At 50.3% G+C, this 16,476-nt stretch overlaps 1 protein-coding gene across 2 annotated transcripts in view; it reads left to right on the top strand.

The window, feature by feature from the left end:
- Positions 1 to 7,619: 7,619 nt before the first annotated feature.
- The window catches only part of Aacs (acetoacetyl-CoA synthetase), a 40,451-nt gene continuing 31,594 nt past the window's right edge, over positions 7,620 to 16,476 (top strand). Inside the window, exons 1-3 of one of the 2 annotated variants that reach the window (XM_085678649.2) lie at positions 7,620 to 7,885; positions 14,979 to 15,082; positions 16,432 to 16,476. In XM_085678649.2, coding sequence (XP_085534775.2) covers positions 7,753 to 7,885; positions 14,979 to 15,082; positions 16,432 to 16,476 — 282 coding nt within the window. In that variant the 5' untranslated portion in view covers positions 7,620 to 7,752. The remainder of the gene's footprint in view (positions 7,886 to 14,978; positions 15,083 to 16,431) is intronic. The other variant, XM_048447171.3, reaches the window with a different exon arrangement.

The following is a 16,476-nucleotide window of genomic DNA, read 5'->3' as shown; positions in this document are numbered from 1 at the left end:
GGTCATGGGTGGTGGCGCATGCCTTTAATCCAGATGCATAGTATTAATGAATGTATCTATATTGTGCACCTTGGCTCCCGTTCCCCTTCTTTTGATACAGATGCCAGCCGAAGACACTAGAGGCTTTCTTGGTAAGGACCTTTTCTCTGGAAGCTGTAGCAGCGAGAACTTGCGTAAGAGGAGGAAAAAGCCAAGTGAAGCCAGAGGGTGTGTGCTCACCCGATGTGGTCACCTTTCTCACTCTTAGCAAGTAAGCACTCTGGAGCAAGCTTCCAGTGACCTGGCTGGCCGGCTCAGTGTCTTGAGGGTCAACAGAGGCAGGAAGACTGACGCCCTTGGTATTAGCGCTGGGAACAATCTGTGCTGCCTAGGTGTAGTTTTAATGGTCTGTCCTAGCTGTGGGTGCTACCAGAAGGAAGGGCTCTGGATGGGGACTTGAAGAAGTGAAGTTCAGCACCTCTGTGTTGCCGACGTTGCTGAAGAGGGACAGACAGAGGACAAGAAAGCAGCACTGCCATCGTAAGCCCCACGGAGCGCTGCTCACCTGCCATTCCAGCCCCGGGAGGTGGAGGTTGTGGGGTTCAGTGTCATCCTCTCCTCGGTTATACAGCAAGTTTACGTGAGAACCCAGTCTCAAAAATAAGGGCTATACAATGGTGGCCCACACTTTTAATCCCAGCACTCAGCACTGGGGAGGCAGAGGCAGGAGGATCTCTGTGAGTTCAAAGCCAGCCTGGTCTAAGGAGCAAGTTACAGGACAGCCAGGGCTGTTACACAGAGAAATCCCATCTTGAAAAACCAATAAAGTAAAATAAGGGCACGAGAGATGGCTCAGTAGTTAAGAGCATATATTGTTCTTGCAGAGGACCTGAGTTGGGCTCCCAGCATCCCCATCAGGCAGCTCACAATTGCCAGTAACTTCAGCTCCAGGGGATCTGTTGCCTCACTGGCCTCCTCATATAAATACATATGCACATACACATAAATAATAAAAATATTTTAAACATAAAACAAACGAGAACAGGGCTGGTGGATAACACAGCATGCAACAAACCAGATCATATGTACAAGGAGAGAACTGACTCCTGAAAGTCAGCCTCTGAGCTCCACCCACACGCCTTGGCATGTGCCCCCACTCTCACATAGAGAGGGAAGAGATATAAAGCAAAGGGCATCCCCCTCCGATATACCTTATGGATTCCATTCCAACCCATGTGTCTCTTTCAGTTTCTCGCCCTTGCTCTGTTTCAAGCTTCTGAGCTCCAATGATCCTCCCGCCTTAGCTTCCTGAGTGCTGGGACTACAGGCATGTTCTACATATATCAGGGGCAAAGGGAAAAAAAAGGCCAAGTTGTGTTCTGAGTGTGTTGAGTGTTAGTGTACATTCCTACAACTTGTATATACCATTCTATAGTTCTTATCTTGCTAAAAATAAAGTCTCTGAGACATTTGCTGATTACTGGCCAGTTCATGATGTCATTATATATTAGCTAGAGGGTGGGGGCATCACCTCCTGTTTATCATCCATTCCTCTGTTAGTGGACTTTTAGATTATTTATTTCCCGCACATGTGTGTGCGTGCACACATGCTATGGCACAAATGTGGTCAGAGGACAACTTGTGGTAGTCTTTGCCTGCATGCATGTATATACATCATGTATATGCCAATAGGTGGATGTAAGTCATCGTGTAGGTATGTGTTGGGAATTGAACCCAGGTCTTCTGTAGGACACAACAAGTGTTCTTAATGACGGAGTCATCTTTCTAGCCTTCAAGAGTATGTGTTTTATTTATTTAAAGTTCTATATGTATCTGCCTTTGTAAAATTTATGTGTGCCACATACTACATGTGTGCAGGTGCCCTCGGAGATAGAGGTGGTCGTAAGCCATCTGATATGGGTGCTGGGAACCGAACCTGGGTCCTTTAGAAGAGAAGCAAATGTTCTTAACTGCTGACCCATTTCTTCAGCTCCTCAAGAGTGTGTTTTTAAGAAAAAAGTTCTGAGCCAGGTGGTGCTGGTGCATGCCTTTAGTCCCAGCCCTCAGGAGGCAAAGGCAGGCAGATCTCTGTGAGTTGGAGGCTTGCCCTGGGTCCTTCTGTAATGGAAATTCAATGCAGATATTTCTCTATCTGGTGGCCCAGAACTCGGCATCCCAAGACTCATCTGGCCTGCCTACCAGCCCGTGACACGCAGCCCAGTGTCACTCATGCTGCAGGATTTTGCACTGTGTCGGGTTTTGGCCTTGTTCCTAATCCTGGAGTCCTTGTGTCCCTGCTTGGTGCTAGGAGGAGGTGGAGAGGGGAAGCTTTGTGCCCTTGCCTCGGTGCTTCTGGCTTGAAGGAGTTGGCACCTGCCCTGTTTCCACAGTCTCTGGGGGTGTAGTGGGAGGGTGAAGCCACCTACCATGGAGACCAGGAAAGGAAACCATTCCCCAATTTGCCTTGCCTTCCTTTTGGCCTGGTCTGGGAGGGGGCCTATCTCGGCTCTGAATCAGAGCCTCCTGTGCTGTGCCTCAGGGAAAGTAGGATTTGTTCTTGTCTAGTCTGGGCTCTGTGCTTGCCCCAGATGGCTCAGTGCCCAGCTCTTTAACACTTTAACATCCAGCTGGGCGGTGACGGCACACATATTTAATCCCAGCACTCAGGAGGCAGAGGCAGGCAGATTTCTGTGAGTTCGAGGCCAGCCTGGTCTACAGAGAGAGTTCTAGGACAGGCTCCAAAGCTACAGAGAAACCCTGTCTCAAAAAACAAACACAAAATACTTTAGCATCCACACACAGTCTACTGGCTTATAGGCTTGTGGGCAGATCACACACAGACTCACACACGCACGCATGCACACACACACACATACCACGGGGAGGAGAAGAGATTGATCGATTGATTGATTGAGAAAGGCCATATCCTCCTGCTCCAGCTTGGTCACTGTAGTGGTCCATGTGACCCTTTGTAATGTCCTTGATGGAGGCCTCTGAGCCTTTGTGCTTGGTACACCTATGCTTCTTCGGGAAGATCAGTGGGCTGGACACTTCACTTCACATATGTTACATCACTCTGTTAGAAATGGTCTTCTACTAGATGGGCGTGGTGGCACATGCCCTTAAATCTCAGCACATGGAAGGTAGAGGTAGGTGGATCTCTGGGAGTTTGAGGCCAGTCTGGTCTACAAAGCGAGTTTCAGGACAGTTAGGGCTACATAGAGACCCTATCTTCAAAAATCAAAAAACAAACAAAAAGCCAATAAAAAAAAAAGGTCTTTCATGAGTACAGTTTTGAAAAGCCGACCTCTAGTGTGATCTCCAACCCTTTCTGTTTTTTGTTTTTCAAGACAGGGTCTCTCTATGTAACAGTCCACCTGTCTCTGCCTCCCAATGTGCTGGGATTAAAGCCACCAGGCTAACCCATCTTTATTTTTGTTTCTGATAAGGTCTTACTTCGTAGCCCAGGCAGTGAAGAAACTGAGGGGAGTTGCAGGAGAGAGACAAGAAGTCACCTTCTAGCTCTGTTATTTTGTGTGTTATACCAGGGATTGAACCCAAGGCCTTGCACATGCTAGGCAGGTGGTCTACTCCTGAGATAGACCTCCAGTCTTTTTGTCTCATTTTAATTCAAAACTTTTTTGTTTTCAATAATATTTTTGCAACAGGGTTTTACGTAGCCCAGGCTGGCCTTCAACTTCTGATCCTTATGGCTCCACCTCCCTAGAGCTTGGATTTGAGATGTGCATTGTCACATTGGGTTCATGTGATCCTGGACATCAAACCCAGGACTTCATGCCAACCACGCCAGCAACAGAGCCACATCTCCAAGCCATTTGAGGCCTTTCAGGACGTTCCTTCTCTCTGTGTTAGGAAGAGTATGGTTGGAGCAAGAAGGACCAGAAAGGCTCCTCTGGAAGTGGTGCCACTCCTGGGCAGGCAGTCCTGAGCTGTATGTGTGTCTGGGGCATGTTAAAGAGGTGGAGTGTGGGGGACAGTGCCTGGCTATTCTGGTTCTAATTTTCTTCTCCTAGGATTCTCTCACAGGGGCTGCATCTGGCTGGGTGGGCAAGAAGGAGGAGGTACAAAGAGTGAAGATCCTGTTGGGTGGGTACCATTCTTTTACCCCACGAAGACTGGGGTAAGCTCCTGGACCACCCAGGCTTCCTCGGGTCTCTGCATGCCACCTTGCAGTGAGCAGCCACTGAGGACTTTCTGAAAGTGTTTCTCAGACCGTGGCTTTTGGTGGACCAGCCACTGCAGCTGTGTTGACCTCACCGGACTAGGGTTTTGCTCTCATGGAAACTGCCTTCTGCTGATGAAGGGATCAAGTGAATCAACTTCTGAGTGAAAACATACTTCTGAGACTCCTCACTGGAGACAGCGCAGGAACACAAACCCAGCAGTGGGCATGTGACTGGGGGTGTGTGTATGCACATCTGTATATGTCTGTCAGGGAGGGGATGCATCTGGAACCACTTGTGTGCACGCTGCATGCACCCAGGCTACAGCTGGAATCTCTGTGTGCTTGTCATGATGGGCAAATGGAAACTGGGTACCACATGCTGGTGCGAGAGCTGGAGAGATGGCTCAGTGGCTAAGAACACTTGCTATTCTTCCAGAGGACTTGAGTTTGGTGCTCAGCAGGGACATCTGGCAGCTCCTAACCGTCTGTAACTCCAGGTCCAGGGAATCCGATTTTCTCTTCTGGTCCACACACATGTGGCACGTGTGAACACAAACAGATAGATACATACACATACAGTCTTTTAAAAGATCTGACAGTGGAGGCAGAGACTTGGTAGGGCTCCACTGATGCTGAGAGCTGCCTCTGTGAGGCTGACGGGACTGCTAATGGAATAATAAATATGAAAGAAAAAGGTCTCAGAACTTGTATACTATTTGGTCTTTAATTGTCAAAGTGACACAAATTATACTTCCCTTAGAAGAGGGACCCTCAACTAAAAAAAAACGCCTCCAGGTTGGCCTGTGGTATGTCTGTGGGAGACTTTCTTGATTACTGATTGATGTAAAAGGGTCAAGCCCACTGTGGGTAGTGCCCATCCCTCGGAAGACAGTCCTGGGTTGTATAAGAAAGCAGGCTGAGCAAGCCATGGGGCATAGTCCAGTGATAGGTTTTTTTCTTGTTTTTCTTTCTCTTTTTTTCCCTTTTTACCTCTGTTCCTGCTTGAGTTCCTGCCCTGTCTTCCCTCAGTAATGGACTGTGATCTAGAAGTAGAAGCCAAATAAACCCTCTCCTCCTCAAGTTGCTTTTGGTTTCTCACAGCAAACCAGAATAATACAGAACCAACTCACAGTAGGGTATCCTTAACAGCCCTCTTTCCATGCCCTCAGCACTGCCTGGAGCCAGTTGTCTATCTGAGAAGCAGCAATATCTCTTGTAACATCATCCACCTTCACCCCTGGAATACTTGTTAATTCCCAGTGCTTACCAAGGAGATGAGGCCCAGCGTTTAGGTCCTGAGGGCTCTACCTGTGTGAACAGATTAGTGTTGTTTTTTTTTTTCTTTTTACTTTTCCAAGCCTAATCCTGCTTAACTTCCAAGATCAGACAAGATCAGATCAGGTACATTCAGGGTGTTTTGGTCACAGACTAGTGCTAGTTCCTAAGAGGCTGTAGGCGTCTACTTCTGTCTTTGCTTTCTTCCTCTCTTCATGTCCCAGGTTCTCTTTTGCCCTCTTTCTCCCCTCAACTGGGGGAAAGCAGGAAGACCCACACCTGAGGAAACCTCTAGACTTTTTTTTACACCCCAGTTCTAGAGCCATAAGAAATCACCCCTGGGGCTGGGAAGGTGGCTAAGTCGGCTAATGTCTGCTGTACAGGCAAGAGAACCTGAGTTTGCTTCCCAGAACCTGCGTGAAAAAATCCAGGTGTGGTATGGCATACATCTCAGCCCTGGAGAGGGAGTGGAGACAGGGGGATCCCTGGAGCTTATTGGTCAGCCACTCTAGCCTACTTGGCGAGTCCTGGACTGGTGAGAGATCATGTCATAAAAAACAAAGTGAGAGTCTGGGGAGATGGCTTAGTGGTTAAGAGCACTGGCTGCTCTTCCAGAAGACCCGGGTTTGATTCCTAAGACCCTCATGGTGGCTCACAACTGGAGACTATAACTCCAGTCCCAGGAAATCTGACACCCTCCTCTGGCCTCCATGGGCACCAGGCAAGCACATGGTACACAGACATATGCAGGCAAAGCACTCATACACAACAAACAAACACCCCTCTCCACAAATGAGGTGGGACCCAGGCAAAATGTCCTACACTTTAAATCCCTAGCACTTGGAAGACAGAGGCAGGCAGATCTCTGTGAGTTCAAGGTTAGCCTGGTCTCTATAGTGAATTTTAGGTCAGCTAAGCCAGCTAAAGCCACATAGTCAGGCCCTGTCTCCAAAAAAAAAAAAAAAAAAGAAAAAAAAGAAAGGAAAACCAAGGCGAGTGCCTGCTGAGGAATGACACCCACGATTGACCTGTGGCCTCCACTCACAAGCACCTACCTCCCAAGAACATATGCATTACAAAGAAAGAAAATTCGCTTGCTTTGGGGGTATTTTAGATACCTGGTAGGTAGCAAAACACAAAATAGACTGACAAGACTTTTAGCATCCAGAAGGTTCCCACCACAGTAGAACCCTCCCAGCATGCCTTCTGTCTTCTAGAAATTTCTGATGGCCTCATCCCACCCAGAGTCAAAGTCAACACCTCTGATGCTCCCCAGGACCAACGAGAACTGCCACCATTTCCTTCACGACCTTGTCTTCTACCCCAGGGCTAAGGGACCAGACCTGGGCCTTTTTAGACGTTGACAGTCCACAGGACACAGTGTTCCTGCCTTGGCGGCTCCCTCTACTTGAAAACCTGCAAGATTTCCCAAAGTTCCCCTTCTGTCACCTTAAAGTCACTGAGCGAAGTCACACTGAGCCACATCCTTAGCCCTCTCTTTTCGTTTTGAGATAGGGCTTTATTAAGGCTGCCCAGGCTTGTCTCGAACTCACTCTGTAGCAAGGATGACCCTGAAACCCAGACTAGACCCTCCTGCGTCTTCCTTCCAAGTGCTGGAGTTGTAGGGTCTTACTTTGGGGTCCAGGCTGAAGTGGAACTTACCGTCATCCTCATGCCTCAGTCTCCAGAGGGCTGGGTTTCAGGCTTGCCCCAGAATGTCCTCTGTTTAACGCTTTTATTTTCGGTCCTGAGGATGGACCTGGAGTCTCATTTGCTCCATCTTTTGTTATACTACATACCCCCACATACCGGTTACAACATCCTTGTGGATGCATGCATTGACACGCGTTTTAGAGGTCTTCCCTCCTCCGCAGACATCTGTCTGCCATCGTTTTCTGCTTGAGACACCTCCGCAGCTAAGTGACTGTAGAAGGAGCAACTTAATCTTGAATAAATGAATGAATGAGTGAACTCAAGGGAAACACCCAGCAAGTTCTGCAACAGGTGAGGGCGTGGACCATGCTCACCGCGTCTGCGCAGGCGAGCGCGCTTTTTTGGCAGCGAGCGCTCCGTTTGCAGGCACCGCGGAGGGTTACAGCGAAGGGCGTGGTTTCAAGAGGTGTGGCTTTCTGGAGGCGGGGCGAAGCCTGCGTGGGGGCGTGGCCAGGCCGGGTGTCCCGCAGGCCGCGCGGGCGCTAGTTCAGTCTCGCGCCGTCGTTCGTCCGCCCTGTGCCGAGCGGCTCGGCGCCTTACGCTCTACGCCGTCCCAGCAGTCCCGGTCCGGCTGACCCCGGCCACGCAACTTCGCGACCATGTCCAAGCTGGCGAAGCTCGGGCGCGAGGAGATTATGGAGTGCCAGGTGATGTGGGAGCCTGACAGCAAGAAGGACACGCTGATGGACCGCTTCCGGGCGGCCGTGGGTGCCGCCTGCGGCCTGGCGCTGGGTGAGTGCGGGGCACGCGGCTAGTACATCCCCGTCCCGGGCCTCCCCGGAAGCGGTTCACTCCAGAGAGGCCCGCTCTAGGAAGGTCCATCCTAGCAGTTGGGATAAGCCTCTGATGGATAGATGGATGGATGGCCAGTGTACCTGTATTGGGGTTAGGGAAGCCCCCTAACTTGGGGATACCCTTCTAGAGAGGTTCCTCTTTGGTCCCTTGATGAATTCCTAGTGTCCCTGTCTTGGAGTTGTGGGAGCCTCCTCCCCCTTTTCTTGGGGTACTGCTCTAGGGAGGTCCCTCCTAGTTGTTGCCATGGACCTCTGGTGGATGGATGGCCAGGGTCCCTGTCCTGGGGTTGGGGGAGCCCATGGTTCTTGGTCCTCCTCTAGGAGGTGCTGGTCTTTTGATGGTGTATCCTTCACAGTTTTGAGTAGCATCACCTCATACAGAGGCCTCCCTCCTGGCTGCAGCACCTTCCTGTAGTGAGGCTCACCCTCTGGAAATGGCAACCCCCCCTGTGGTTCCTTGGATTTTTTGCTAGGTTTACCTGCTTGGGAAGTGGTCCCTGGGGTCTTGACTTCCAGCTTGTGGGGACTTCTGTTTGGTCTGATGTGCAGTTCTTTTTGAGTTCATGGGATTCATGTGATAGGCTCCCTCCATTTGCCTTTGCTAGGGACCAACTTGAAATTTCAGGTCCCTGAAAAGGTCGATGTTTGTTCATCCTCCCTCCTTTAAGGTTGTGGTAGATGTTTAAACTCCCAGCCCCAGACAGACCCTCCTTCCAGCCACCTTCCTAGTCTATCTGGTTGTGGGTGGGGCAGAGGCCCTTCTCCTGGGTGAGGCTCTTTCCATATGCCCTCCCAGGGATCCATAAGGCTTGGCTAGTCCTGTGGCCTGCTCTCTCAGGTGTCGGTAGAGGGTTTTCAACTCACAGTGGCTTTCTTCTTCATTTTTATCTCTTCCCCCCCTCCCCACCAACCCCCAACCATAGGGACCTCCTTTGTTTCTGTTGGTGTCAATGTCTGTCTTGTTCCCAGGATCTGTCTCACAGGGTTCCTTCCCCCACCCTGAGCCGCAGTCCAAGGGGTCTCCTCCCCAGTGTTTGAGCAGAACTTGGCTTTCCTGCTTGCTTTTGCATGGTTCACCCTACTTACTGGCTGGGGTAATCTTTTGCTGTCGTTGGGTTCCCAGACCCTCTACATTCCCTTGTTGAATGAGCATGGAGTTGCAGGCTTGCCCAGCCTGGAGATGGAAGAGGAGCCTCCACAGGCTTCCTTTCCTTCACTAACACGGCTCCACCCCTTCCCTCCTTCCCTCTCTCCTGGAGACAGGTATTTGCCCGGCCCGCTTGCCTGGGTTTGCAGACTGTGATCGGTGTAGGTGTAGGGTTAGAGAAGAACCTTAACCCAACTCGATCAGTGTCGGGATTGCATCCGTTTCCTGTCCACTATTCTGTGCCTGGACATCATCTGTCTCCCTGGCCAGCAGTGATGAGTGGACCTGACACTTCAGAACGTCTCTCCACTAAGGGCAGGGCAGCCCTTTGAAGTGGACTAGACCTTTCTCCGTAGAAGGGGAACAGTAGGGAACTGTAACCTGACACCCTGCAGGGACCTGGCTGCACCACTGCAGCTGTGTGACCAGGAACCAGTCATCCGATTGCCCCAGGCCTCGGTTTCCTCATCTATAAAAGGAGCATGACGAGGACTACCAGTTGTATCCTTGTGGAGAGATGGCAGGCCCAGTGCCGAGCATTGAGCACTGTACACTGTCACTGGCTGGAGGTTTGCTGAGTAACCCCTTAGCTTTAATGTCCTCTCCTTCAAGTCTCTGGCTGCTGCTGGTGGGTCTAGGCTTGATCTTTAGAGGCTCTGTTGACTATCTTGTGTTTAAAGGTTGGGAAGCAGCTTGGTGGTGGTGGCGCTGTGGTGGTGTAGCGCTTGGGAGGCAGAGGCAGGCAGATCTCTGTGAGTTCGAGGCCAGCCTGGTCTACAGAGAGAGATCCAGGACAGCCAAGGCTGCACAGAGAAACCCTGCCTTAAAAACAAACAAAAGTTGGGAGGTTTACCAGCTGGGGTGGCTCACACTCAGGTGCTTAGGCAGAAGGATTGCTATGAGTTCAAGGATTTCCTGGATGACAGAGTGAGACCCTGTCTCTGAAACAGTTACGACAAAATAATGCTGAGGGGCTAGATATGGAAGCCCAGAGCCGGTCGTCTGTGCAGTGTTCCCACGTCATAGGTGGTGGTTGCCTGGCCCCTCCCTTTGCCCTTTCCTCCTTTCCTTCCTTCTTCCCTTTCACTTGCCTGGCCTTGGCTTTTGGGGGATCTTTCAGATCTAACTCAGATGCTGTCTTCTGAATGTCTCCATTTGCTTTTTCGTATTGTTCTGCTTCTGCCTTGCTGGTTCACGCATGGCGAACATTCTTCTGTAGAGTCAGAGTGTACACCCCCTACACACACACACAATGGCTCACTCCTAGCAACTTTTTTTTTTTTTTGAGACAAGGTCTCACTCACTATGTAATCCTGGTTAGCCTCAAACTCACTATATAGATTAGGCTGGCCTTAAACTCTCAGAAATCCACTTGCTTCTGCCTCTTTTTTTTTAAAATATTTATTTATTTATTATTTATTATGTATACAATATTCTGTCTGTGTGTATGCCTGCAGGCCATACACACCTCACTCTGGTGTAGTGAGCACCAGACCTCACTACAGATGGTTGTGAGCCACCATGTGGTTGACTGGGAATTGAACTCAGGACCTTTGGAAGAACAGGCAATGCTCTTAACCACTGAGCCATCTCTCCAGCCCCCCTTGTTTCTGCCTCTTAAGTGCTTGGATTAAAAGCAGGCATGCACCACCACACTTGACTGACCTTAAACTCACCATCCTGCTTTTACCTTTTGAGTGTTCTGGTTACAATCATGCACCATCCCACCCAAGCGTTTCATTTAAAACTAAGATTTTTAAATGCTAGGTCCTAGTTCAGAGTCTTGGTTAAGTGTTAAACACATTGACCCAGATGTGCCCGTAGTCACGTGGGCCTCGGATTGCTGCCCCTGAGTGGATTCCCGGCTCACTCCATGATGTAGGAGACAACAGTGGAAAAGTTCTCACACAAGGTCCTCTAGGTGCTGAGATGCCCTTGTGACCATCAGTTCCCTAGGTTTGTAGTGCTGGCCACACCCCTCAATGATGTTGCTGGTCACACTTCTTTTCTCTTGCGGTCCTAGGGATTGAACCCAGGGTTTCCCACATGCTAGACAGGATCTGCACTCCAACCCTCTCAATTTTTTTTTTTTTTTAAATTTTGTTTTCTTGAGACAAGGTCTCTCTACATCGGCCTGGCTATCCTGGAAATCACTATGTAGACCAGGCTGGCCTTGAACTCACAGATGTTCATCTGCCTCCTGAGCTCTGGGATTACAGATACGCCTGGCCAGGGTCTTGAAAATTGTTCAGGTTGGCTTGGAACTTGTTCTGTAGACCGAACTTGGCTCTTTTGATCCTCCTGCCTCAATATCTTGAGTAGCTGGATTTACAGACCTGAACCACCAGGCCCAGCCTGAACCCGCTTTTATGTTTAGAGTAGATACCTGGTGTCTGGGCAGTCTTATCAACTGGGGAAGCATTTTGCATCCAGAGCTTGCCATTCCTGAGGACCCAGTTGAGGAAGCCTGAGGGAGAGAGAGGAGCTGTGGGGCCTGTTTGACTAGTGTTGTTTCCCACAGGTGCATGATGCTGTCTCTCTAGGGGAGCTGCCCCAGCCTTGTGCTGCCCTCTACCTGCCTAGATTGAGGTGCCACACTCTACTGCATGTTAAGTCTTGTGCTGCCTGGCCGTGTACATATGGACTCAATATATACCACCGAGGTGCCATGTGTGATCTTCATGCAAATGGAGGGGTGATACCAATGGTGGATGCCTTTGGGTGCCTTTACTCTGCAGGGGTCCTCACAATGACCCTGGGATAAGCATCACTAGCCTCAGAGAGAGAAACTGAGGCTCAGAGGGGGTCAGTAATGTCTGAGGTCACTCAGAGTGGCAGGGGTTGAATGCAGTTGCTTGTAGGTTTTGTTCTCTGTAGCCCTGTGTCCTATTGGTTTTCACAACAGCCGCGACACCACCTGCATTCATTAGACAAGCGTCCCCTGCTCAGAGGCAGGGCAGCTCTCCCCAGGCCATTTGCTCAGAAGTGGCAGAATGGGTGATAATCTGACTCACCTAGCCTGACCTGGAGCCAGAGTAAATTCTTTCACTGGTGTGGGAGAATCTGAAGCCTTTTGTCAACAGTTTGAGGTGACCCATGTGGGAAACTATGTCCAACTATGTCCTGAAGAGGCAGAGTGACCAGTCTGTGCCTGACCAGCAAAATCACTCTGGCTCAACAATTTTTTTTTTCGAGACAGGGTTTCTCTGTAGCCTTGGAGCCTGTCCTGGCAGGATGGCCTTGATCTCACAGAGCTCCGCCTGCCTTCACCCCCCCCCCTCCCAAGGACTGGGATTTAAGGTGTGCACCGCTGCTGCCGCCACTGCCACCCCCGGTGGCCTTGCAAGGCTCAACCTTTATAGACTCCCTGACCTGCAGTTTCCTGGCGTGCTAGATCTACTTTGTATACGTCCCACCTGGGGCCCAGAGGAGTTGAGACATTGTTGCCATGACCCAGTGCCTTCTTGGAGTCTAGAACTGCAAAGCCCCACATCCGTCTTTGCTGTGTCTTTCCCCCTTGTCTCTGCTTCTCCAGACACTTTGCTTCCCTTGCTGCATGTTCCCCCACTACTCTCGGCCCCCCTTTGTCTCCCCCCTCTGCAGCTGTCCGCTCTTGTGCACTAAGCGCCTTAACCTCTGAGCTGCCTCTCCAGCTCCCACACCCAGTTTTTAACTGGGCAGGTGCAGATGGAGCTCAGGTGGCTTTGGGTCTCATGTAGCACACCAGTCCCTGCTGCAGTCTCTCATCTCCGTCTTGCAGAGACTCACAGGGTCTCTGAAGCGTCGAGTTCACGTGCACGTGTTGATGAGTATTGTTTCAGGTAGTTTGGTTGGGTTTCTTTCACATGCCTGGGTTACCAGAGGAACCTGCACCCCGAGACTGGAGTCTGAGGGAGTGAGTTCCAGGTTTCAGTGGTACCCCACCCTTGTTGAGAGAGCATGTGGGTTCTCCCGAGCCTAGGGGACTGATCTGCATGTAGAGTGTCATGAGTGAAACTGGAAAACTCCAGGAGTGGCTAACCCACTCATTTGTATGGGCTCATTTGTGTGGAGGCGTCTCTCCTCCAGCAATGTTCACCCCTCTCAGTGAGCCCCATGACTCAGGGGACTTTGCCATTGACTTTTTCCTCCTCTGTGGTCCTGAGGATCGAACCTAGGGCCTTGTTAATGCTAGGCAAGTCCTATACCACTGAGCTACATCCAGAATCCTCTCTTTATTTTATCTATCTATTTATTTATTTTTTGTTTGTTTGGGTTTTCTTGAGACAGGGTTTCTCTGTGTAACTTTGGAGCCTATCCTAGATCTTGCTCTGTAGATCAGGCTGGCCTTTTTGGTTTTTCGAGACAGGGTTTCTCTGTAGCTTTGGAGCTTATCCTGGAACTAGCTCTTGTAGACCAGGCTGGTCTTGAACTCACAGATCCACCTGCTTCTGCCTCCCGAGTGCTGGGATTAAAGGTGTGCACCACAACCCAGCCCCAATCCTCTCTTTAGTTCTTATTTTTGAGACAGGGTCTCAGTCACATTGCCCAGGCAGACCTTGAATTCATTCAGTCACAGAGGCTGGCCTTGAATTTATCTCTCAGTCTTAGCTCCTGGGCTGCTGGAATTCTTGCCCCCAAACCAGGCCTGCACGTCAGTTTTGGGTGAACGTGTGTTCTGTTAAACCTGGAGACAGCCTGGCGTGGTGGCACACTTTTAATCTCAGCACTCGGAAGGCAGAGGCACTCAGATCTCTATGAAGCAGAGGCCAGCCTGGTCTATATAATGAGACTCTATCTCAAAAAGAGAGAGACAGAGAGATAAGAGAAACACGTACCAAGAATAAACTTTCGGAGTAGGTGCTGGAGAGAGAACTCAGTAAGGAAGGGCACCTACTGCTAGGGAAGATGACTTAAGTTTGATCCCCCAAATCCACATAGCACAGTAGAAGGAGAGAATAGGCTCCTGAAAGTTCTGTGTGATGTTGTGTGTGTACTAGGCCCCCCCCCCAAAAGTAGTTATGTTAAGCAGGGGGACTGAGGAGATGACTCAGGTGGGTGCTCTGCAAGCTTGAGGACTGGAATTGGGTCCGCAGACTGCTGTTCCTGTAATCCTTGCTGTGGGAAAGTGGAGACAGTTGGACAACTGGGGCTCACTGGCCAGTCTAACCTACTCGGCCAGTCCAGGTCCCAGTAAGAGATCATCTCAGAAACCAAGCTGGGACTGGGAAGATGACTCCAGGGTTAAAGTTTGTGATATTCTTGTAGAAACCTGGATTCAGTTCCCAGCACCCGCATGGCGGCTCACAGTTTCTGTAATTCTCGTTCCAGGGGACTGGACTTTCTCTTCTGGCCTCCATGGGCACCAGACACACATATGATGCACAGACATACAGGCAGGCAAAACACTCATACACATAAAATAAACAAATCTTTAATCCCAGCACTTAGGAGGCAGAAGCAGGCAGGTCTCTGTGAGTTCAAGGCCAGCTTGGTCTAGGACAGCCAGGGCAGTTACATAGAGAAACCCTATCTTGAAAAACCAACCAACCAACCAAACAAACAAAAATCTTTAAAAAACCCAGATGGATGGTGACTGAGGAATGGCACCTGTGCCTCCGCATGGGCACACATACACGCACACAAAGATACCAAGCCGAGTGTGGTGCTGCGTCCCTGTAGTTCCCAGAAGGCTGTAGGAGGAGGATCAAGAGTTTGAGGCCAGCCTGGGCCCTCTTGGGGACTGTGGATGAAGGGGGGTTTAGTTCTTCCCAGTCATTCAGGGCGGCACTAGAGTCGCAGAGTCTTTGGCATGTGAGGTTCTCAGGCCCTGGGCTTCCTGCTAAGGGGCTCCCCTTTGAGACTGGGCTGAAAGGTGCTGTTTTTCTTTCATTTTTTCTTTTAGGGAATTATGATGACTTGTACCACTGGTCTGTACGGTCATATTCAGACTTCTGGGCTGAGTTCTGGAAGTTCAGTGGGATAGTCCACTCCCGAATGTATGATGAGGTAAGTGGGTCTGGCCACACTAGTGTCCCCTCTCATATTGACTGGGAAATACTGAATCATGTCTGCTTTGAAAATCCCATTTGTGGGCCAGCAACACAGCTCAGTGGGTAAAGGTGCTTGCTGCCAAGCCTGATGACCTGAGTTTGATCCCCTGGGACCCACATAGTGGGAAGAGAGAACTGACTCTTCCAAGTTGTCCTTAGACCTCCTCACAGTGCACGCCTCTCACACATGCACATTTTAAACATATAAGAGGTAGGGCGGTGTGACTGGAGAGGCGGATCAGAGGTTTAGAGCATTGTTGGCTGCTCTTCCAAGGATCTGGGTTCAATTCCCAGCACCCGTACATCAGCTCACAACAGCCTGTAACTCTGGTTGCAGGGGACCCAGCATCCTCTTCTGGCTTCCACAGGCTTCCTCTGCACACATGTGGTGCAGAAACATTCATGCAGGCAAAACATCCACACGTACTATAAAAAAAATAAGAAAAATTAAAATAGCACACAGGAAGCTGAAGCAGTAGGATTGCAAGCTCGGAGCCAACCTGGGCTACATAGGAAGCCGCTGTCTCAAATAGCCCCAGACAACACCTCCCTCCCACATGACAGGCAGCATGAGATGGAGCAGGAGTGTGGCTTTGAAATGGGCAGTCTGAGGTATAAGCACACCCGCGTTGTTATGGTTATCTAGATTTTGAGGAGGCCTTCCAGAGAGCTTTCACTTCCTCTAGGTGCTCAGGTGCTCTATAAAATGATGCCCTGGGGGGAGAGTCGGTATCTGAGGTGCTTGTGGCAAAGCCTTCTGTGAGGCCGATGTGTGGCACTCAGGGAAGGAAGCCAAGGTCTCAGCATCAAAGGGAAGACAGAGTCATTTCCCAGACAGTTGTGGGGTGTGGTGGGGCAGGCCTCAGGCTTGCCTCCTGGTTTTGGTGTGTCTGTGGACCTGGGCTCTACTGATTTTCTTTTGTGTCAGGCATGCACCCGGGGACTAGGTGCTCTGCAAATGAGCCACATCCCAGTTCCGGACATCGCTGCCCCTTCCTTTTTTTTTTTTTTCTTCTCTGTGTAGAACTCTCTGTAGCCCAGGCTGGTCTCAAACTCCTAATGCTTTTGCCTCCACCCGCTGGAATAACAGGCCTGAACTCCCCACTTCCGGCCTGGGCATTTCCTTTACTTCCTGTTTAACTAAAACTGTCATAAATAGGTGTTCAGTAAATTCTGTTGTAATTTCCGGGGGTGGCTTCCCTGAGTGCAGGGCTGGGCCGTCTCCACAGGTCAATGGTGGTATATGGGTGATGTCATCTGATATCTGAGTTGAGCCCTTGGCTCCCTTCTGCTGCCCCCCTGCAGGTCGTGGACACATCCAGAGGAATTGCAGATGTCCCTGAGTGGTTC

This window comes from Myodes glareolus, chromosome 2, assembly GCF_982192425.1.
Source record: "Myodes glareolus chromosome 2, mMyoGla1.1, whole genome shotgun sequence".
Classification (NCBI taxonomy): domain Eukaryota; kingdom Metazoa; phylum Chordata; class Mammalia; order Rodentia; family Cricetidae; genus Myodes; species Myodes glareolus.
The sequence above is the reverse complement of the archived record's forward strand: the minus strand, read 5'-3'. Positions and strand labels throughout refer to the sequence as shown.